Source organism: Geospiza fortis, unplaced genomic scaffold (genome assembly GCF_000277835.1).
Source record: "Geospiza fortis unplaced genomic scaffold, GeoFor_1.0 scaffold92, whole genome shotgun sequence".
NCBI classification, from domain to species: Eukaryota; Metazoa; Chordata; class Aves; order Passeriformes; family Thraupidae; genus Geospiza; species Geospiza fortis.
In genome coordinates, this window is record NW_005054389.1 from 1,914,684 (window position 1) to 1,932,700 (window position 18,017).

The 18,017-nt window shown below is 42.0% G+C and overlaps 1 protein-coding gene across 30 annotated transcripts in view; it reads left to right on the top strand.

Annotated features, from left to right (window-relative positions):
* The window catches only part of ANK3 (ankyrin 3), a 284,745-nt gene that overhangs the window by 132,332 nt on the left and 134,396 nt on the right, over nt 1-18,017 (top strand). For all 30 annotated transcript variants that reach the window (XM_031060737.1, XM_031060730.1, XM_031060744.1 and 27 more), the window contains exons 2-4: nt 16,370-16,471; nt 16,926-17,024; nt 17,403-17,501. In XM_031060737.1, the coding sequence (XP_030916597.1) occupies nt 16,370-16,471; nt 16,926-17,024; nt 17,403-17,501 (300 nt within the window). The remainder of the gene's footprint in view (nt 1-16,369; nt 16,472-16,925; nt 17,025-17,402; nt 17,502-18,017) is intronic.

The following is an 18,017-nucleotide window of genomic DNA, read 5'->3' on the forward strand; positions in this document are numbered from 1 at the left end:
GACTTCAATTTATTTAATGTTTGGAGTATTGTTTTCCTATCCTCATTTTATGTTTAATTTTTTTTGCATTAATGAAAGAGAACATATGCTTCTGGCTGTAGAATTCTAATTCTGTGGATGTTTTAGCAGATGATCTGAGCTGGCATAATTTAAATGGCAATATAGCAAACATAGTATTTACATGATGGATGGTGGTTGAGCAGACATTTAAAAAAAATGTCATACACAATTCACACAGATCCTTTTGGCATTTTATAACTCTGAATTTTGTTCCTGTGGCTGCACATTCTGTGTGCCCACAATTTCAACAGTTAACAGGATAAATGAGTAAATGTAATGTAAATGTAAACAAATTTTGTCTTGATAGTAGCCTTGTAAAAGCCTGTTAGATGTGCACAGAGGTGTGCACTTGAACTCCTATTCAAAAGTCTCATCTGGGGCACACATTTGCCATTATTTTAATGACTAGAAAGGAATTTTTATATAAATAAATAACTTGGATTCTAATGTTGGTTTCTCTGATAAAGAAAATCTTTAAAACTAGGGACCCTTCATAGGTGTAAGCTGCATGAACACACGTCTCTACTGATCCTGTCACCCATTTGCTCTCTGAAAAGGGTTTATGAAATACCACAGAGATAGAAATCTCCTGCACTGGTGAGCTTCATCTTTCTGAACTGTCTGAAATGTCATCCACTACAGTTACAGGAAAAAAAAGAAATTCTCCTTGCAAAATCTGGACCAGTAACTCCAGATTATGGTTTAAACTATTTCAGCCTGCCTTTCCCTTTCTTGGAGAGATATTTACCTTGTTTTGCATCTCATGTCAAACCATGTTTTTCTTGCTGCTGAATTCTGCCATGTGTTGCTTTGTTTGCAAGTCGCTTCCAAGCCAGTAATCATAAGCACTCCATCTGGCTGGGGAGCAGAGTAGTGATAATGTAAAAGGACATTTCCACTATTCTGTTTAAAAGAATTCTCCATCTGTACCAAATCTGCCATTTTAATGAGATTGTAAAGGGGTTTTGTTGCTTTTCTTTCTAGAGGGGAGGAGATTGATTGTTGGGATGGTTTTTTCCTTGTGTATCTCCTAATTACATGATTGTATCCAAGGCTCTTTCTTTTTCCTAAGCTAAGAATTACTATAGGAATTTGCAGGTCATGTAATTCAGGATGCAAAGGAATAAAAGGATCCTGGAAATTTTATCCAAAATCTATAAGACATTGATTTTGCCATTAGTATTGAGCCTGTGTGCTACTACCCTTTGTTAACAGTATGCATTGAGAAATCATACTGAATGCTCTAAAATGGATTCACAAGGTTAAAAAAGAAAATACAGTGTCACTGTGATTTATGGCAGTCAGTAATCAGAGCTGAATTGATGGATGTGAATGTGCTGAGATGATTTTTTGGTGCTGGCAGATTTTAATTTTTCTTTGTGCTTTGCTTTTGTAATTCTGATCGTTGCTCTTTTAAAATTAATGGAGAGAGAATTGGACAACTGCTCTTGTGGGAATGTCACAGCCTAAACCAGGCTGGTTTTGTGGAGGTTAATAGGCAGTGGCCTGGGTCAGTCATCCACTGGTGTCATCACACTGATGTGAACTCAGAAAGCCAAGGGCCAGCGATTGGAAAGGCAGAGCAGCCGTGGCAGAGGAAATGAGCAGGCAGAGTGTGGGGAGAGCAGTGTCAGGGGCTCCTGGAGGAGCAGGCTGGCACCCAGACCAAGCTGGCACTGGCCACAGCCCTGGGCTGCCTCAGGAACAGGGGCCACGGCCCACCAGCAGAACAGCAGAGACTCTGTGGAATCCTTGTCCCTAAAAATGTTCTTTCTCCTCTGCCAGCTTGGCTTTGGGATTGCCAAAAATTCCGTGTCACCAGCCCGTGCCAGGAGGCTGCAGTCCAGGGGCGTGGGGCACCACCCCACAGTGGCCTTGGTCCTCTGCAGGGACTTGTGACTTTCTGTGAAACTGCCCCATTTTATCCTTTCACCTACAAAAGAGACCTATTTGGCAAGTTTTAAATTTCACGTGATTCCCTTGAATCCTATTATAGAAATTATCATATTTCCTTTCTCCTTGTTCTCAAGCACCTCTACAAAGGCAGAAGAAAGCTGTTTAGGTACCTGGGCTTTATTCAGAGCCAGCTTTTCTCCAGTTAGAAACAAAAATTCAAATTAATAACTGATTAAACACTGATTAATAGCCCTGTGATCTTGGCTTTCTAGAACTGGGATGTTTGCATTTATTGTTTTGAAATTACGGTTCTCAGCTCTCAAAACTAACAGTAATGCTAAACCAAAATTCAGTTTTATAAATTGAATATTCAGGATACTTTGGTTTGTGTGGTGTTGCTGAGGTAGCTGTGGTTGGGACAGTGGTTGAAACCTCTGCTACAGGGAGCTCTGTGCAGGAATGTCAGTGAGGTAAATTCATTTAAACCAGCTTGGCCATCCTTTTGTACTTAAATTGAGGTGGGAGGCTCCTCCACCCTGCAGACAGCTGTTGCCTTCTCTGTATTTAGTCAGTGGCAGAAGTGGGTCTTACTCATGAATCCTATAATGCCCTCAGCAAAATGTGCAGGAACACAGGGCAGTTGTTAATCATCATCAGTGATATTAATGAAGTGTTTTCCAGCCAGGTCCACCTGAGTGCACGGCTGGTGCACCAGGGCCTCAAATTTTGCACCTTCTGAATACAGAGATGTCTACATAGAGAACTGGTGTGATAACAATTTGGTGTTTAAACTCAAGAGTGCAAAGCTCCTCCCTGGTGGCTGCGCTCAGGTTGATGCAAACATGGAGATATATTTCTGGAAAATTTACATTATCCCAATAGTGTTTTACATCCAGCTTATTTCCTTTCATCAGCATGTCTCAAGTGAGACATTAGGCCTGACATCTTGTCTGACCAAAATATTAGGCCATGATTATTTTCCTCCTACTCCACTTTGCTGTTCTCCTGTGCCAGTGAATATCTGTTTCCAGCTCACAGGTGTGAGGTGAGATGTGTGACAGGAAATGCAGTGCAGGAGCTTGTGGTGAATTGAAGATATTCCAGTATTCCTTTTCTCACAAGGTGGGCATTCTTTAAAGCCACTCCTAATGTAGGGAAGCAAGAGGAAAATTCCTGTTGCTGATGATAGCTTCCATTGAAAAGGGAGAAGTCTGCTTTACTAAAATCAGGAACCTCTCTCTGGGCTTCCCTCTGAAGCAAAATTCTTTTGCCCTGGTGTTGCTTTTAATCTCTCTAGTTTAGGAACTTGAAGTACATAGAGAACAGCCTTTTAGTTCAGAAAAATAGCCTCTAGAACCAGCGGCACAAACCTATCATAATTAGTCATCAGAAAATCTGAATAAATATAAAATTACCATGGAGTGGGAGGCAGGCGTATGTGGTATTCAAAACACACGGAGTGTAAAATGATGTTATTGTTGCCTTTAGAAATAGTTCAAAGTAGTCTGCATTAGAAAGAGCTGATAAGCAGAATGACAAAAGCTTGTTTCATGAGTGATTCCAAGCAGCAGTGGTTTTCTGATCAGCTGATGCTGCAGCTATTTTGGGTATTCCACAGATCATGATTACATACACGGGGAATGATTGGAGGCAGCAAATATGGTAAGTGAGCCAGGAATCCTGGGACACGCTCTGTCACTAACTTAACAGTCTTCTCTTCCCTTGTCCTTTGCCATTTCAATCGCCAAGGGAAGTGCAACAAGTGACCGTGCTAAGTTCCTTAAAAAAAAAAAAAGAAAAAGAAAAAAAGAAAAGCACTTCCTGAGGCCGCTATTTTTAGCAATGGTGCAGTGTCCAAAGTGTTAACTAATTGAGTCATCAGGTTTCATATCTGGCCACAGAAAATGGCAGTGGAAGAGGGAGAATGCTTTCCAGAACAAGTAAGCATTTGTGGATTCTGAAATGAGTGAAATCTGCATATCGAGTTTCTTGTATTAGTGTTTTAAGTCTTTGATTGTTTAAGGCAAAGCTGGATGTAGGAAGAGGTACGTTTTGGACTGTTTGGTGTGTTTTGTTTTCTGACGGCTGGATTATGGTATAGGCTGAGGTGGCAGGCAGAATATTGCAATTATTTGTTCTCTCCGTCTTGCCAGTGGCTACCTTGTGTTCAGAACACTCTGTAGAAGACTCTGATTGAAATTGCACAACATTTTGTAACATTGTGTTCTGTGATCAGGGCCTTAAGTAACACAGATATTTGTAACACTTGAAGTCTTTTAGCCAATCTTGCATGTTTAGAAAAAAAGTTTAAAATCTGCGCTTTGAAGGTGTATTTTTCAAATAACACGCCTCTTCTCCTGGCAATCCACAGGTGAATTAACCTTGCAGAGGAGCCAGCTGTAGTGCTGGTAGTGATCTGTGAGGAGGCACCCGTACCACTCTGACTCTGAGAGAGTCCCAGTGACCTTCAAGGTGCTCCCTGTGGGATTTAAAAATTCCTCAAGTGAGGAAGCTGCTGTGAAAGGGCATCCCTGTACTCCATGAACCAGGTTCAGAGGGTCTTCAATAGCTTGGGTGATTCACATCGGTTAAAAACCACAAAGCCAAATCAGTTCTCTAGGCTACTCTACTGCAGAATTTAAAAAAAAAACACAACAGGTTCCCAGGAAAGTGGATTTGTGTTTTTAGTACTGATGAGTGCCAAGCTTTGTGGAAATGTCAATTAGTGGCAATATTTTTTTAGCTAGAGATGCTACTGATGCCAGAACAGAGCTGTTTACTAGCTAATTTCCACATCAGCAATAGCTTTGTGCTCTGAAAAAAATACTGCAGTGAGTCCTCTTAAATGTGTATATTGTTGTTTGCTTGCTGTCAGCACAGGACTGGATGTTGTTCTCTGCTAAAAAACATCTTTGAAAACTGGTTGTTTTGTAGTGAAGATGTTCTTTCCATAAGCTTATTTCCACCAGTAATTTCAAAACTGTGAAAACATTTACTGGGATACTTTTTTTTGTGAAGTTATTTTTTGAAGAAGTGCTTATTATTCAGATATCTTACAGTACTTGATTAAACTTTCTCCTGTTCAGTCCTGAGAACTTTATTTACTCTCTCCTGCCTTTTGTAGCACAGTGGTATCTATTTTCGTGGTGATAAACATCTTTGCTGATGCTCCACATGAGCCCAGCAGCACAGACCCCGCCAGGCACAGTCCCTGCAGGCTCTGTGTGCAACGGCTGGGCGAGCAGAGCGCGTCGCGCTGCCCCGGCCCTGGCGTTGGCAATGTGCTGGTCTGCAGGATGCTCTGCCCCTCTCTGCTGCACCAGGATGGTATTTTCTCTTGCTTTACAGGGGTTTGTTACCAGCTGTATAGAAACTGCTGTTTCTGTTCATTTGGATGTTGTTTGGGGAAGGTATAGCAGCACTGTTATTTGGGGTTTAGCAGTGGAGAAGGGGCAGAGTATTTATGTTTTAAGCTTCTCCTTGCTGATAAGTTTTTTTTTCCTTTATGAGAAGTTTTGTGTTCATCCCCTATGTAAATCTTACCTAGGCTGCCCTGCATATTTGAGAGGCAAGAGGGAAACAAGCTCTATTTCACTGCTTGTTTATGCTGTGGATTTGTTCTTCAGGGGTGATACTTTAGCACCCCATTCTATCATCAAATGCTGTGGGACATTCACTGTATAGGGCTGGTATGCTTGGTTGTAGCTTATTTCTGTGATAAACTGATCTTCACTTTAATGGTAGCACTTAAAACAAGTTCTAAATCTGTGTCTGTTAAAGTATGAGTAAAGTCTTTTTGGCCAGTTTGGAAAGTTTAAATTCCCTAGTGTTATACCATTACATTTGATTAAACTGTTATGTGTTTTTCAAACATACTTCATTTTGATGCTGAGAGGAAGTGATAATTTTTGGATTAAAATAAATTAGCAAATCTGGTTAAGGTGAGGTAAAATATTAAAATAGTTCTGCTGTTTGTATTTTTGTTCAAAAAATTGAAGTCTCTCCAGAGATACTCAATTCCTCACGGTGGTTCTGCCAAATCCTGGCTTTCTAATGCACCGTGGCTTTGAAAACTAGAGAAATATTTGTTCAGCTCTGCAGCTGAAAAGTCACCATGTGAAAATGGCATCACCCAATCTGCAGTGATTTATCTGTATATTTGGTAACTTTCAGAATGAAACTGAACTCTGTGTTTTCTTTCTCCCTGCATTGATCCCAAAGATCCCATGCAGCTAAGGTTGTTCTCACTGTCACTGTTTTCAACCTGTTTGTTTCTGTAAATGCTGGTCCTGCCCTTTCCTCAACAGGGATTTAGATTCCTCATTCTGCTTTAGAACAGATTTTTGTATTTAAAGCTAGGGCAGGACTTTTGAGCTTTAAACTAGAGTTTGAAATTTAGATAACAGATGCAGGGCTCTGATTTTTGCTCACAGATTTTGGTGCTTGGGCTGGAAAAAGCACTTTTCCTATTGGAATCTGAGCTCATCCTCAAACCCAGAATGTGTGGAGTGAGGAACAAAACACTTGTAAACTAATTTACATTCGCTGTGCACGCCACTGAGCACATTTCATCCAGACAGCCCCAACAAATGCTATGACAGAGCTTTCCATGCCACTGCACAGATTCCCAGCAGTGGATGCCAGTGTTTAATCATGGCAGAGGAGGGGAAGGGGAGCTGGTGGCTCTCCTGGGGCTGTGCCCAGCCCCACAGCTCCGTGCAGACCACATCCCATGGCACCACACCTGGGAGAAAGGGTTCTCCTCTGTGTTTGCAGCAGTAACAGGCTGCAGTGTGTGTGGCACCTGCTCTGGCTTGCTCTGCATTGCCTTTGTGGTTTACAGAGGTGGGGTGGGTTACAAAATGGGCCTGGAGTGACTGGGTTGGGTCCACAGCAGCAGCCTCACGTGGAAAACAAGCTATGGGATGTTGTGGGCAGCAGGGAATTGCAGCTCCTGCAGAAGGACGTGGCTAAGCCAGCGCAGCCTGAAGTATCCCTGATGGTATTCCCCAGTGGGTCTCAGGCATCTCCAGGCCAAGATTCAAATTGTTTCCTGGCAGGTTGCTCAGCTCCTGCCCTGGGGGACTGCTGACTCTCCTGTGTGAAATTGCCCTCATGAGTTTGGGAAGTGCTGGGTAGGTATTTTTCCTCCTGAACCACCAAATTACCTCAGTCAGTCTTTAGCTCCTGGAGGATGTTTAGAGAATACTTTAGTTTCTTGGTTTCATTGATTCTTTGCCTTTGTAGCAGGGTCTATCTATTTCACAAGGAGGTGTCAGGGCAGCTGGTTCTGTAAATGTCACAGGCCCTCCTGAGGTGAGCTGCTATGGCAGACTTTATGTAATATCTCTGACTGCCCATGCAGAACTTACTGGTAGCAAGTTTATGACTGTTTTGCAAATCTTGAATCCTCTTAGTACTCAGAAGCTCTTTAGATAATTTCCACTGGCCCTTCAGGCTCTCTGTCTGTCACATCAGCCATGTGGAGTTCTCCAGAGAGAAACCCCCCAACCAAGTGTCCAGGTGTGTAAAAGGAAGAGGTTCTTTGCTCCTGATAGGGGTCATAATCCCTGCTGTGGAAACCTATGCATTGGCACTCACAAACTGATGAATGTTTCTAATTCTTGTAAGAATCCTAAACTATATGCCCCCTCTCCCCCCCACAAAAATTAAACCTCTAGTAGACAGCTAGCCATTCAGATGCCTTTAAAACCTAAAAATGCATAGATTTTAACTATATGTGGGGTTTGCAAAGCTCTCAGTGTAAATTGGTGTGTGTCTGCATGTATTTTTGCCACCTCTGAAATGGCTTGACCAGTTATCATCAAAATCTTTGTTTAATGATAATTAGAATTTCAAAGTTCCAAGGCAGAATCAATTTGGTTTTGAATGAGAGTTGAATCCAAAAGTAGGCATTAAGTAGAAACTTATGAATTCATGGTACTGAAAGCTCTTAATAGATTATGTAGCTTGTCTATAGTTTTTATAGTTTATTTGCTACAGTATTTTGGGGAAAATTTATGTGCATGACACTTCCCCTGACATGGAGTTTTCTCCATGTTACTACTACTAACTTCACCACATCTGATTGAAGCATATATACATGATATTTTTATAGTCAATAAAATCTCTCCCCCTAAAATCGATGGTATTATCTCATTTAGGTTTGTAAACCCTCCCCCCACCCTCTGAAATTATAGACAAATAAAAGCAGTGTACAAAATATTTTGACAAGAGTTGCAGAACTCTTTTCCTCTCCTTTTTGGGTCTTGATTCTAAAATTATATTCACAAAGAGAAGAGGAGGTGGACTGACTGATATTTTTCATGCAGTAATCTGAAGAAAGTGACTTTAGCATGGAAGTGGCTTTAAACTTGGGCCTGAGATGTGCTGAAATTATCTCCTTGCTCTTTGGATAGTCAGCCCCTGAGAGGAAAACAGCAGGGAAGAGATCAATGGCATCTCATCTAGCTTGACATATGAAACAGTTATTATCTTCAGGTGAATATAAACATGAGAAGAAACCCTGGAAGCACATCCAGCCCTTCTCTGGCTCTTTGTGACTGTGGTAGCAGTTATGAAAGCCAGTGATTTATTTTTCACTTGTAAATGTATGATAGGAAAACTTAAGAGAGGGAGAGATGAGTCACTATGGATTCAGGAGTTTCTTCCCAGAATTTGAAATAAACTTCTAGCTGCTGAGACCTTCAGCCTGGAGGATGAATCTTGGATTTGAAATGCCAAAATCTTTTGCCTTTTAATGCATCAGATCCTTTTCATTACTTGTAAGTGTGAGTTGGTCACAAAGGGCCTGGTTCTTACACTGGTTGTTACTTCTAATGGAGTACAGTGGTTCACTGGTGAAACCAGGGATTATCCCAGTCTTAGGGTCTGGAACAGAACGTGTCCCAATTTACCTTGTCATTTGTCTTGTCATCCAGTCCAGTCTGATAGCTGAAAAGTCACTATTCAAGACTTTTATGGTCTTTTAATGGACTTTGTTGTTTCCCATTAAAATTATTCTTGCAATTTGTTGGTCTTGCATATTTAGAAGGATTGTGTGTGTTTTGCAGATGTACGTTGATTTTTGTAGTCCTCGATCTTGCTTTTGGTGTTACTAATTTAATGCATTCAAACCAGTAATAGTTTTCATAAGTTCTTCAGGTGAAGCTGGCACACCAAACCTGTGCTTCAAAATCTCAAAACTTTGTCTGTGCAAGCTGGCAAAGCATATGGAAATAGTGCAGACCTTCACCTCCTGTCTGAACTTTGTCCCTGTGGGGATCTGATCTCAGATGGTTTTGGTTGGGTTGTCAGATCATGATTTTGTACAGAATGGCAGTTCAGTTGTTCTGTATTTATTGAGTTATCTATGTTGGCAAGTAAATAATGTGGAGATGACATCTTTAGGAGCATTTTCAGCTTGGATGGTGTGTTCAACACATTATAGATACTATATGTGGATGTTAGGAAAGAATTTGCTGTAACTCTGTGTCTTCTGTGCCTTGGAAATCACAACTCCCTTTGCTATTTGCAGAAAACAACTGTTTCTCCTTTCTATGTTGTGCTTGAGCTTTCTTGGGAAGCAGGCATTCAGGCATTTGAGGACAGCCAGGTGGGATTGGTGGTGTCACAAGTCACAGGATTGAGTGAAGGAGGCTGCATGCACAAAGTCTAAGCAACTTTCACAGTGAGAAAGCTGCATCACAGCTCCCCAGCAGGTGTTTGTCACTGCTAGCAAACAATGTGCTCTAGACCTCTCTGTGCTGTTCAGGGCAGTCACAAACACCTTTTTTACTGATTGGAAGCTGTGAAATGTTCTTGGATGTACCAGCCTTGACAGCTCAGGCTCTGGGTCCTTTGGAACCACCTTCCACTCCAAGTGGTTCATTTTTCAAGGGAACAGGGTGCATATTCAGCATTTTGCCAAGACAGACTTCAAGGCTCCATGGGATCTTGAAATGGTTTATACTAAACTTGCACTTTGTCCTGTGGTCTAGTAAGGAAAGAGGCTTGTTTGCATGAATGTTTTCCTAGTTTGGCCAAAGATTTCTAGAAGGAAGGACTTGCATCTAAAGTACATTTTCCACTTTTGTTTTGAGCTCCTTAGATGCGTGATTTTTCAGGTAATGTTTCATTTTCCTCTACAAGAATGGTAAGATTGACCACTGTACAGGGATGGAGCCTCAGTACTTGAAAATGCAGTTGGTTGTAGATTCACTTGCATATTTTGCAGAAATACAAGAAGTTTAGTCCCCATCAGTGTGACCCAGAAGAAAGTTTCACATGGCCTAATAGCAGTGTGGTTTTTAACCTGTGGAAAGCATACTGTAGTTACCTAGTTGGAACAGAGGCCTTTATGGGGACATTGCAAATAGCATCACATCTTTGGCTGCTTTATCATGCACAATACAATAATATGATCAAAGAAAGTTGATGATTAAACTGTGTGATAGGGCAAAAAATTAGAGGGATTAATTTGGTTTTTGATTAGTAATTATGTTGTTTCTCTTTTTGCAATCATATTCAAAACAGCTGGCCTTTCCTAGCCAAAAGATGACTCCTCTGAATTGTCAGGCTCTGGGAGTGGAGCTTTTCCTGTTGCCCTGAAGTTGTGTTCAGAGCTGTGATCCCAAAAGCAGTCTCTGGAGGGTAATTAACAGCACAACTGCAGATAGCAGTGGGCCCCAGGCTGGTACATCCTTATCAGAAGAAAACACATATGGTAGCATGGTATGTAAAGTGTGAGTACTTGTTTGCACAGAGAACATCATTCATCCAGTGCAATCAGCTCCCTTTCGAATAAAGAGGATACAATTGCAATGTTTAATAGTGATATTGTTAAAAGGTAGCCACAGAGAGATACAGGGGATTAGAGCCTCTTGGAGGGTGAATGAAGAGGCTCCCCTTGACAGTGATGTCGCTGGTTTTTTTCATGTGGTTCAGACACTGCTGTAAATTGGCCACTGTAGTTTATTTGGAATAAAAATTCATTGCTTACCCAGTGGGGGTAACACATTGCATGGAAGAAAATTCTAAATTAGCATAGGAGCAAAATCTAAGAAATGCCAAGGTCCTCCCATTTCTGGGATCACGCTTAGTGCCCATCAAAGTTGAGCCATCCTGCAAAAAAATGCCAGTGGCTGCAATAAGCCCACCCTTATCAAAATAAACTAAAATGTTATCATCCATTTCCTCAGGTCACCTCATGCTGCTGCAAAGACTCTCTTTGTTGAGCACATTTCCAAATGGAAGTAACATAAGTTCATCCCTTAAAATGAGGTCATTGCCGCTCCCCACAACAAATGTTAGGCATGGTTAGCATCTTTTTGTTGGGACTCAAGCCAGAATGCATCCTGCTCTGGCACAATGGGAACCTGCTGGGGGTTTCCCTTCACAACAGCTACTGTTAAAGATGGAGTGAAAAACAAAACCCTGCTCCCAATGTGAAAAAAAGACTGGATTTTTGATCTGAAAAAGAGGCCACTGTAAGCAGAACACAAAGGAAAGAGAGATGACCATAATAAAATACCACCAGTATGGGGGGAGGCCTGTGCACATTAACAATAATGGCTTTGCACTTTAGAGGGTTCACTCAATAATAGAGTTTCTCTGTTTTCTTAAGGGACCTTCTCTATTCCCATGGAAAAACCAGGCCAGACCCTGGACTGACAGTCAGTGAAAATTTGCTAATAGTTTTTTCTCTTTAGCCGCGATAAATAATCTCTTACTTCACTGGAAGCACTTAAAGAAAAATGAGTAAATATGTATTTGCTAGCATGAGTCAGCATCAGCATTTTCTGGAGGCTTAAGGTAATATCCAAGTGGCTTAGGCATTAGTCTTGGCTGTAACAGAAATATTTTTAATTCATGTAGCTTTTTCTCAAAATGGGGAAACAGTTCTCAGGTCCCTTCATCTTGTGGCAGGACCAGGGGACCATAAGGTAAAGAAGAGTTGGCAAATGGAGTGCTGCTGCCAGCACAGCTTATTCAGCCTCAGCCCTTTCCTGGGATGTCCCTGGGATGAAAATGAGCTCCAGACTGGAAAACCTGTTGTGTGCTACAGGCAGTCTGCAAGCTCATCAGCCAGCTGTACATTGGAGAGGGATTTTTTATAGCAGTGTACCTTAAAGGGAAATACATGAATCTAAAATAAATACACATTGCATAAAACCTCCCTTCCTTAGCCAGTTGAGCACGTTTTCACATTTCTTAAAACTAGAAACAGTCCCTTTTTCTTCCAAGAAGTATGGAGAGAGAGGGGAGAAGTCATACCATCTGTGAAGAAAAAGCTTGGTATTATGCATTCACCAGTACTGGTACTCCCATAAATTCACTGTTTACTAAATATTCTCTGAATAGCCATTTCAGAGCTAAATGCTGTGCACAGCACCTGAAGTTTGTGTCTCCAAGAATTAAAACACTTGCAAAAAGTCTTGATTTTTAATTTTAATCTGCATGTAGAGTTTGAAAAGGTAGCAGCCACAGGAAGCCCAGGAGGGAAGGGCTGCACAGGAAGGGGCTGCAATCTTTGTGGCTGACTGCAAGAGCATCTGAGATTCAGGGTGCTTTGATGTGTGTCCCTTGCCTGTTGTTTTCGTCATATTTGTCCAGGCCTTGGAGAATCAAAAGCCAGTTTTCATCTTCATTTCATATTGGGATTGATTACAGAAAAAGAGAAAGGGATCTGAACTGGCCGCAAGCATCCAGAATGGTTCTCAGGATGCTGAGGTTTAGTTAGTGAAGGATAAATCTGTTAGGTCTGGGGGGAGAATGTCCTGTAGACAGAGTGTCTGTGTCTATTCTGTCTGTGTGGAGTTCTTATTTTCAGATGCCAGCTAGTGTGGAAGGTGGGAATGGGCACATGGAGAAGAATTGCCCACAGACAGGAGCACATGGGTGTCCTGGGTGATGGTTGGAAACTCAAAATCCTTTTCCCCCCGCTGTGGTTTTAATGCAAATCATATATCAGTCCTTTATCAATTTGTGACATGGGCTTCCAGGAATGATGGCAATCCAGATAAATAATTACTAACATTATTATTGCACTTCTTTGGTATTTAAAATCCTCCATTGGTTTGAGCCTAGGCTCTGGTGCTGTTTCTGTCTGTAATAATCCTGGGGCAATTTACAGGCTCTAGCAGGGACTCCAAGAGGCTCTTTTTTAAACAAAACAGTGCCAATAGCAAGTAACATTTTTCTACTCTACTGAGGTATTAAAAAAAAAAAAAAGAAAAACAACAAATTTAGGCTTAAAATATAAATATAAAGTTTGGAAATTTTGGGTTCACAAATTTGGGTAAAAGTTTTGGATTGATGTTTTTGCTCAATTCCTTACATTTTGTATAGAGGGTGTTGATTGGTTCTCGTGGTTTTTGAAGTGACATGTCTTAACAAGGGTACTCAAGACATTTTGTGAGACAGAAAAAAATTTGCAAGTCTCTCCTCTGTGTGGGTAGGTCTGAAGTAATGCCTTAGTTCTAGGGGAAGTGGAAGCTGGCAATGCTGCTTTTAGGGAGGCTGAAACTGCTTTTGGTTTCCAACAAGGTTGCCTCTGTTTTCTCTCTAATGTTACTGCTTGTTTCTGCTGATGGTAGAGGTGGAAATGGATGGAGGGACTCCCAGAAACCCTGTTGAACTTCTTGCTCAATTGTACACCCTCAGTCTGTTATCCCTCTGTGCAAATCTCAAAGCTCCTGGTGGTGGCCCAGAAAGGGTGAGCTAACCCCATCTGTGGGCTTGGGAGCATCAGCCAAGGTCAGACAAAGAAGGTTTTCCCCTTTCTCAGAGCACAGGGATGTGTTACACCCTGTGTGCTAAGGCAGCCCCTGCACTTGCGCACTGGCTCACATCGCGTTCAGGTAACTGGAAACCAGTAACAGTTGACCAGTAACCAGTGCTGGGTTACTGGTGCAGGCTGACAGGTGAGCAGGATGCTGGGCCCAACACCTCACCAGCCCCACTGAGGGATGGCAGCCTGGCTGCTGGTGTGGCTGGACACTTGTGGCTGCTTTGGAGTGAGTTTTGAGGGATGACTGGCAAAGGAGGATGTGCTGTTGGCTTGAGGGATTCCAGGAGTGGATTTGTGCAGCACCTGAGATAGTTTGGTTTGAGACGTTTTTATATGGCCTCAGGCCGGGGCTGTGACCTGAACTTTATCCTTCCTCCTGTTAGTGAGTGCTCCCAAGACTTATCAGCTGTTAAGTCTTCAGAACCCCTAAGTCCAAAAATCCAAAAGTCCATAAACATGCCCAAGTCTGTAAGAGACACAGGCATTGCTCTTGTTCCACAGTGAAGTTGCAGTTAGAGATTAATGTGATTATCAAATATTTATTGCTGCTTCTGCCTCTCCCCCTCCATTTTGTTTGAGCAAATAGACTGGGACGTGTCTGCAGAGGAGCAGTGCTCCTTGTCTGGCTGTGTTGCTGTGACTGCCTGCTGGAATCTGATTTCCCCCTCCCCAGCCAGAGCAGCTGTAAACAGCTGATGTTAATTCTGGTCCCCCTGCTGACTGTGCCAAACAGAGATGCCATTGCCCTCTGACAAAAAGGCTCCCGCTCTATTGAGTCCTCCCTCATACCTTCAGTAATGCTGATAAAATGCTGACCTGTTTTTTTACCCCAGTGACTGCTGTTGCTAGGCACTGAGAATATGACCTGTCTCCTGTAATAATCTGCATTGCACAACTCGGATGATCTCCCAAATGAAAGCAGCTCTCAAGGCAGCTTTTCTTGCCTGTGGTCTTTACAGTTATGACTGTTTACTTTGCAGGGGCACCTTATTTTTGAGAAAGCCTGACTGAACACCAGTATTTGGGGGCTGTTCTGTTGGGAAGGACATTGCAGAAGCTGGTTTGTAATGATCAGCATGGCATGCTTGGAAAAGAACGATAAAGAGCAGGGAAGGCTGTAAGCTGGTGACTTATCACTGCAAAGTGGAATGTAAAGTGTGCAAAACTCAGGAGAAAATGAGGAGTTCATAAGTAATGGCTTTCTCCTTAGAGGGGAGAGCTTGTTTTATTGCAAGTACCAGTAAAATGGTCTTGTAGCTTGTATGGGTGTGAGGAGAAAAGTGAATTTCCTACCCACTTATCATTTTGCTGTCATTATGCCCGAGACTGCTTCATCCTGCACACAAAGGAGGCTTCTGATGGGCTTGGAGCAATTCTTGAGCACAACATCCAGCTTGCAGTGGCTGTGTGGACAGGAGAGGAGAAAACTCTATAGCAAATCCAGAAATGTGGTATTAAAAAAAAAAAAAAGAAAATTATTTGAGGAACAGATAAGTAACTGTGCTTCGGTGACAGGATGGTTTGTATTTCTCTTAGCACTAACTGCCTTTATTGTTTAGTCTAAAGGTAGTTGTTGCACTCTTTCAAAATGTTAAAACATCTCAATGCAGTGGTAGCTGCAATGATGTAAGCCTGGGATGAAATGGTGCTGAGAGGGAAAGAACCCAGACAATTCCTGCTCTACCAGTCTAGAATAGGGCACAAAAAATATGTTGACTGCCTAAGATGCCAGGGAAAGCTGTGGCACAGATAAAAATCAAAGATTGTGTGATTTGTCCCTCTTGAAAGCTAACCCAGTTTGCTGCATTTGCTCCAAGGCAGGATCAGCATTATCTAAACTGTCCTCCCTGGATATTTGCATAACTTGTTAAAACCCTCTGGGGATGGGACTTCCTCTCAGTGATTCTGTGATGACTTAACCAACATTTCTGCTGTCCTTACATTCAAACTGAAGTCATCATAAAGTAGATTTGTGTAACTATCTTTAATGCAAGGTCTGAAAAAAAGGAAAATGCAGTTTATATAATGACACTGTACCTAGAAATTTCTGGCTTCTTCACTGAAAGTGAACAGGTATTGTCAATAAAATGTGCCGGAGAATGGAGAAAGTAAACCAAAATGTTAGCAGATGTGAAATTTTATAGTGCATTCATTTGTAGAACCATGGGATTTTTAATTCCACCAACCCACTCCTTCAAGGTTGAGTATTTTGAGGGTTTTTTTAATCTCTCAGATTAGTTCTCACAGTACTGGTAGGGTCTGTTCAGCTTGGCCATTAGAAGTGGTGTGGCACCTTGGGGAAGAGCAGCATGGTTGGTTTCCCTGCAGCCCAGTCCTGAGGGAGGTTCCCCATGGCTGGGTGCCACACAGGGTGCCAGATGTGTCCCTGGCTGCTGGCCTTGCGTGAGAGACACTGCTCCATAATTCATGTTCATGTGTGGAGCCAAGCCTCCTGCTGCCTGCTCAGGGTTTGACCCACATTTCAGAAGGTGGTTTGGGATCCTTTCCTGTCTAGTTAAGTGGATATACTATGTGCTGTATCATTAATAATTTCTTTGCCACCGAAATGTGTTTTTATACTGTGCCGTGATTTCTCATGGGACGTCTCCTTTTTTCTTGTAGTCTGACACAAATGCAAGTTACCTGAGAGCAGCTCGAGCTGGCAACTTGGAAAAGGCTCTTGACTACTTAAAAAATGGAGTGGACATCAACATCTCAAATCAGGTTGAAGAATATTTTGGTCAAATTTTCTGGATAAATACCTTTCTTGCTGTTTCTCAGATTTCTCATTATATATGCACTTCATGTCAAAGATAACTTACATGTTTTTTGATGAACCATGTTTACATATCTTATCAAATTATTATTTTGTTTAAACCCTTTACCCTGACACCATTTCACTTGCACTTGGAAAATGTGCTACCTTATCTTTCATTCCATTTGTATTGCATTGGATCATGGAACAGCACACAGAATTTGAGACCCCAGAGCCAGTATATCCTGATTTAATTCTTACTCTGTCCTTATAATCTAATTCTTGTGAAGTTTGCCTTAGTTTTTGTAAGCAGTCCTCTCAGTGGGATGGTAATAACTTGTCCCCTCGTATGCTTGGAAAGCTGGAAATCACTCGGTAATCCTTCTAATTGCTTTTCTTTTTCCCCTCCCTTTTTCAAACCAGAATGGGTTGAATGCTCTCCATCTCGCCTCCAAAGAAGGGCACGTAGAGGTTGTCTCTGAGCTGATCCAGCGAGGTGCCAGTGTGGATGCAGCCACAAAGGTCAGTCAAGCCTGTCTGGTTGTTCCCTTGTTCACACTGCTGGCCTGGGCACGAGGTGCTGGCCAAGTGATTACAGACTGCTGCAGCAGTAATTGCCCATTTTCCACTGCTGGGGAGGGGTCTCAATAATTGCTTAATAAAAACAATTATAGTAGATGATAGTAAATGTCACAGATTGCTAGGGAGGAGATTTACTGAACAAACTGTAGATTCCTGTTTTGATTTCTGTCCATGCCATGTCTTCTAGAATAACACACCCATTAGAAGTATGCAGCAAGAAATACTGTATTCTAAAGTGGAAGATGTTCTTGATGGTATTGTTATGTGTTCAGGCTCAGGTTTTGTATTTTTTTCAAGTGTCCCTGTCTGTAATTCCAGAAAGGAAACACAGCACTGCACATAGCATCCCTCGCTGGACAAGCAGAAGTTGTCAAAGTGTTGGTTACAAATCGGGCCAATGTCAATGCACAGTCTCAGGTAAGGCCACATGCCCCTGTTTACTTCTGCTGACACTGGAGTTGTTCTTCTCTTAGAAACTCTGGTATTAGCAAATATATTTGTTAGATCTTACCGTGTTAATGTTGGCTCTTGAAAATAGAGTTGATAGTGAGTTCAACCTCAGATCTGCCCTAGGAGTGCCCTATGAGCTGCTGCTTGTTAGAGGTGGAAAAGACAAGGCTAGAACAGGAGACTGGGAGAGAACGTGCTCAAAGGGATCCTGTTTCACTTTATTCACTGTCTCAGGCTCAGTTGAGCCCATCCCCTTTCCTTGTACAGCGTGGTACTGCAGGCATATGCAGAGTTTGTAAGTTTGGTTCAAGTCCTTTGAATAAATGCTTAGGTCAATTATAGAGAATTTGAAATGAGAGAAAACAGCACTGGTGCTACAAGCAAAGCAGTAGAACAAAACAGAAAAACTCTGGCTTGAAAAATGCATAAACTACAGATTGTTGGAAGTCATGTGGCTGTGCCAGCAGTGCCCTGCATGCCACC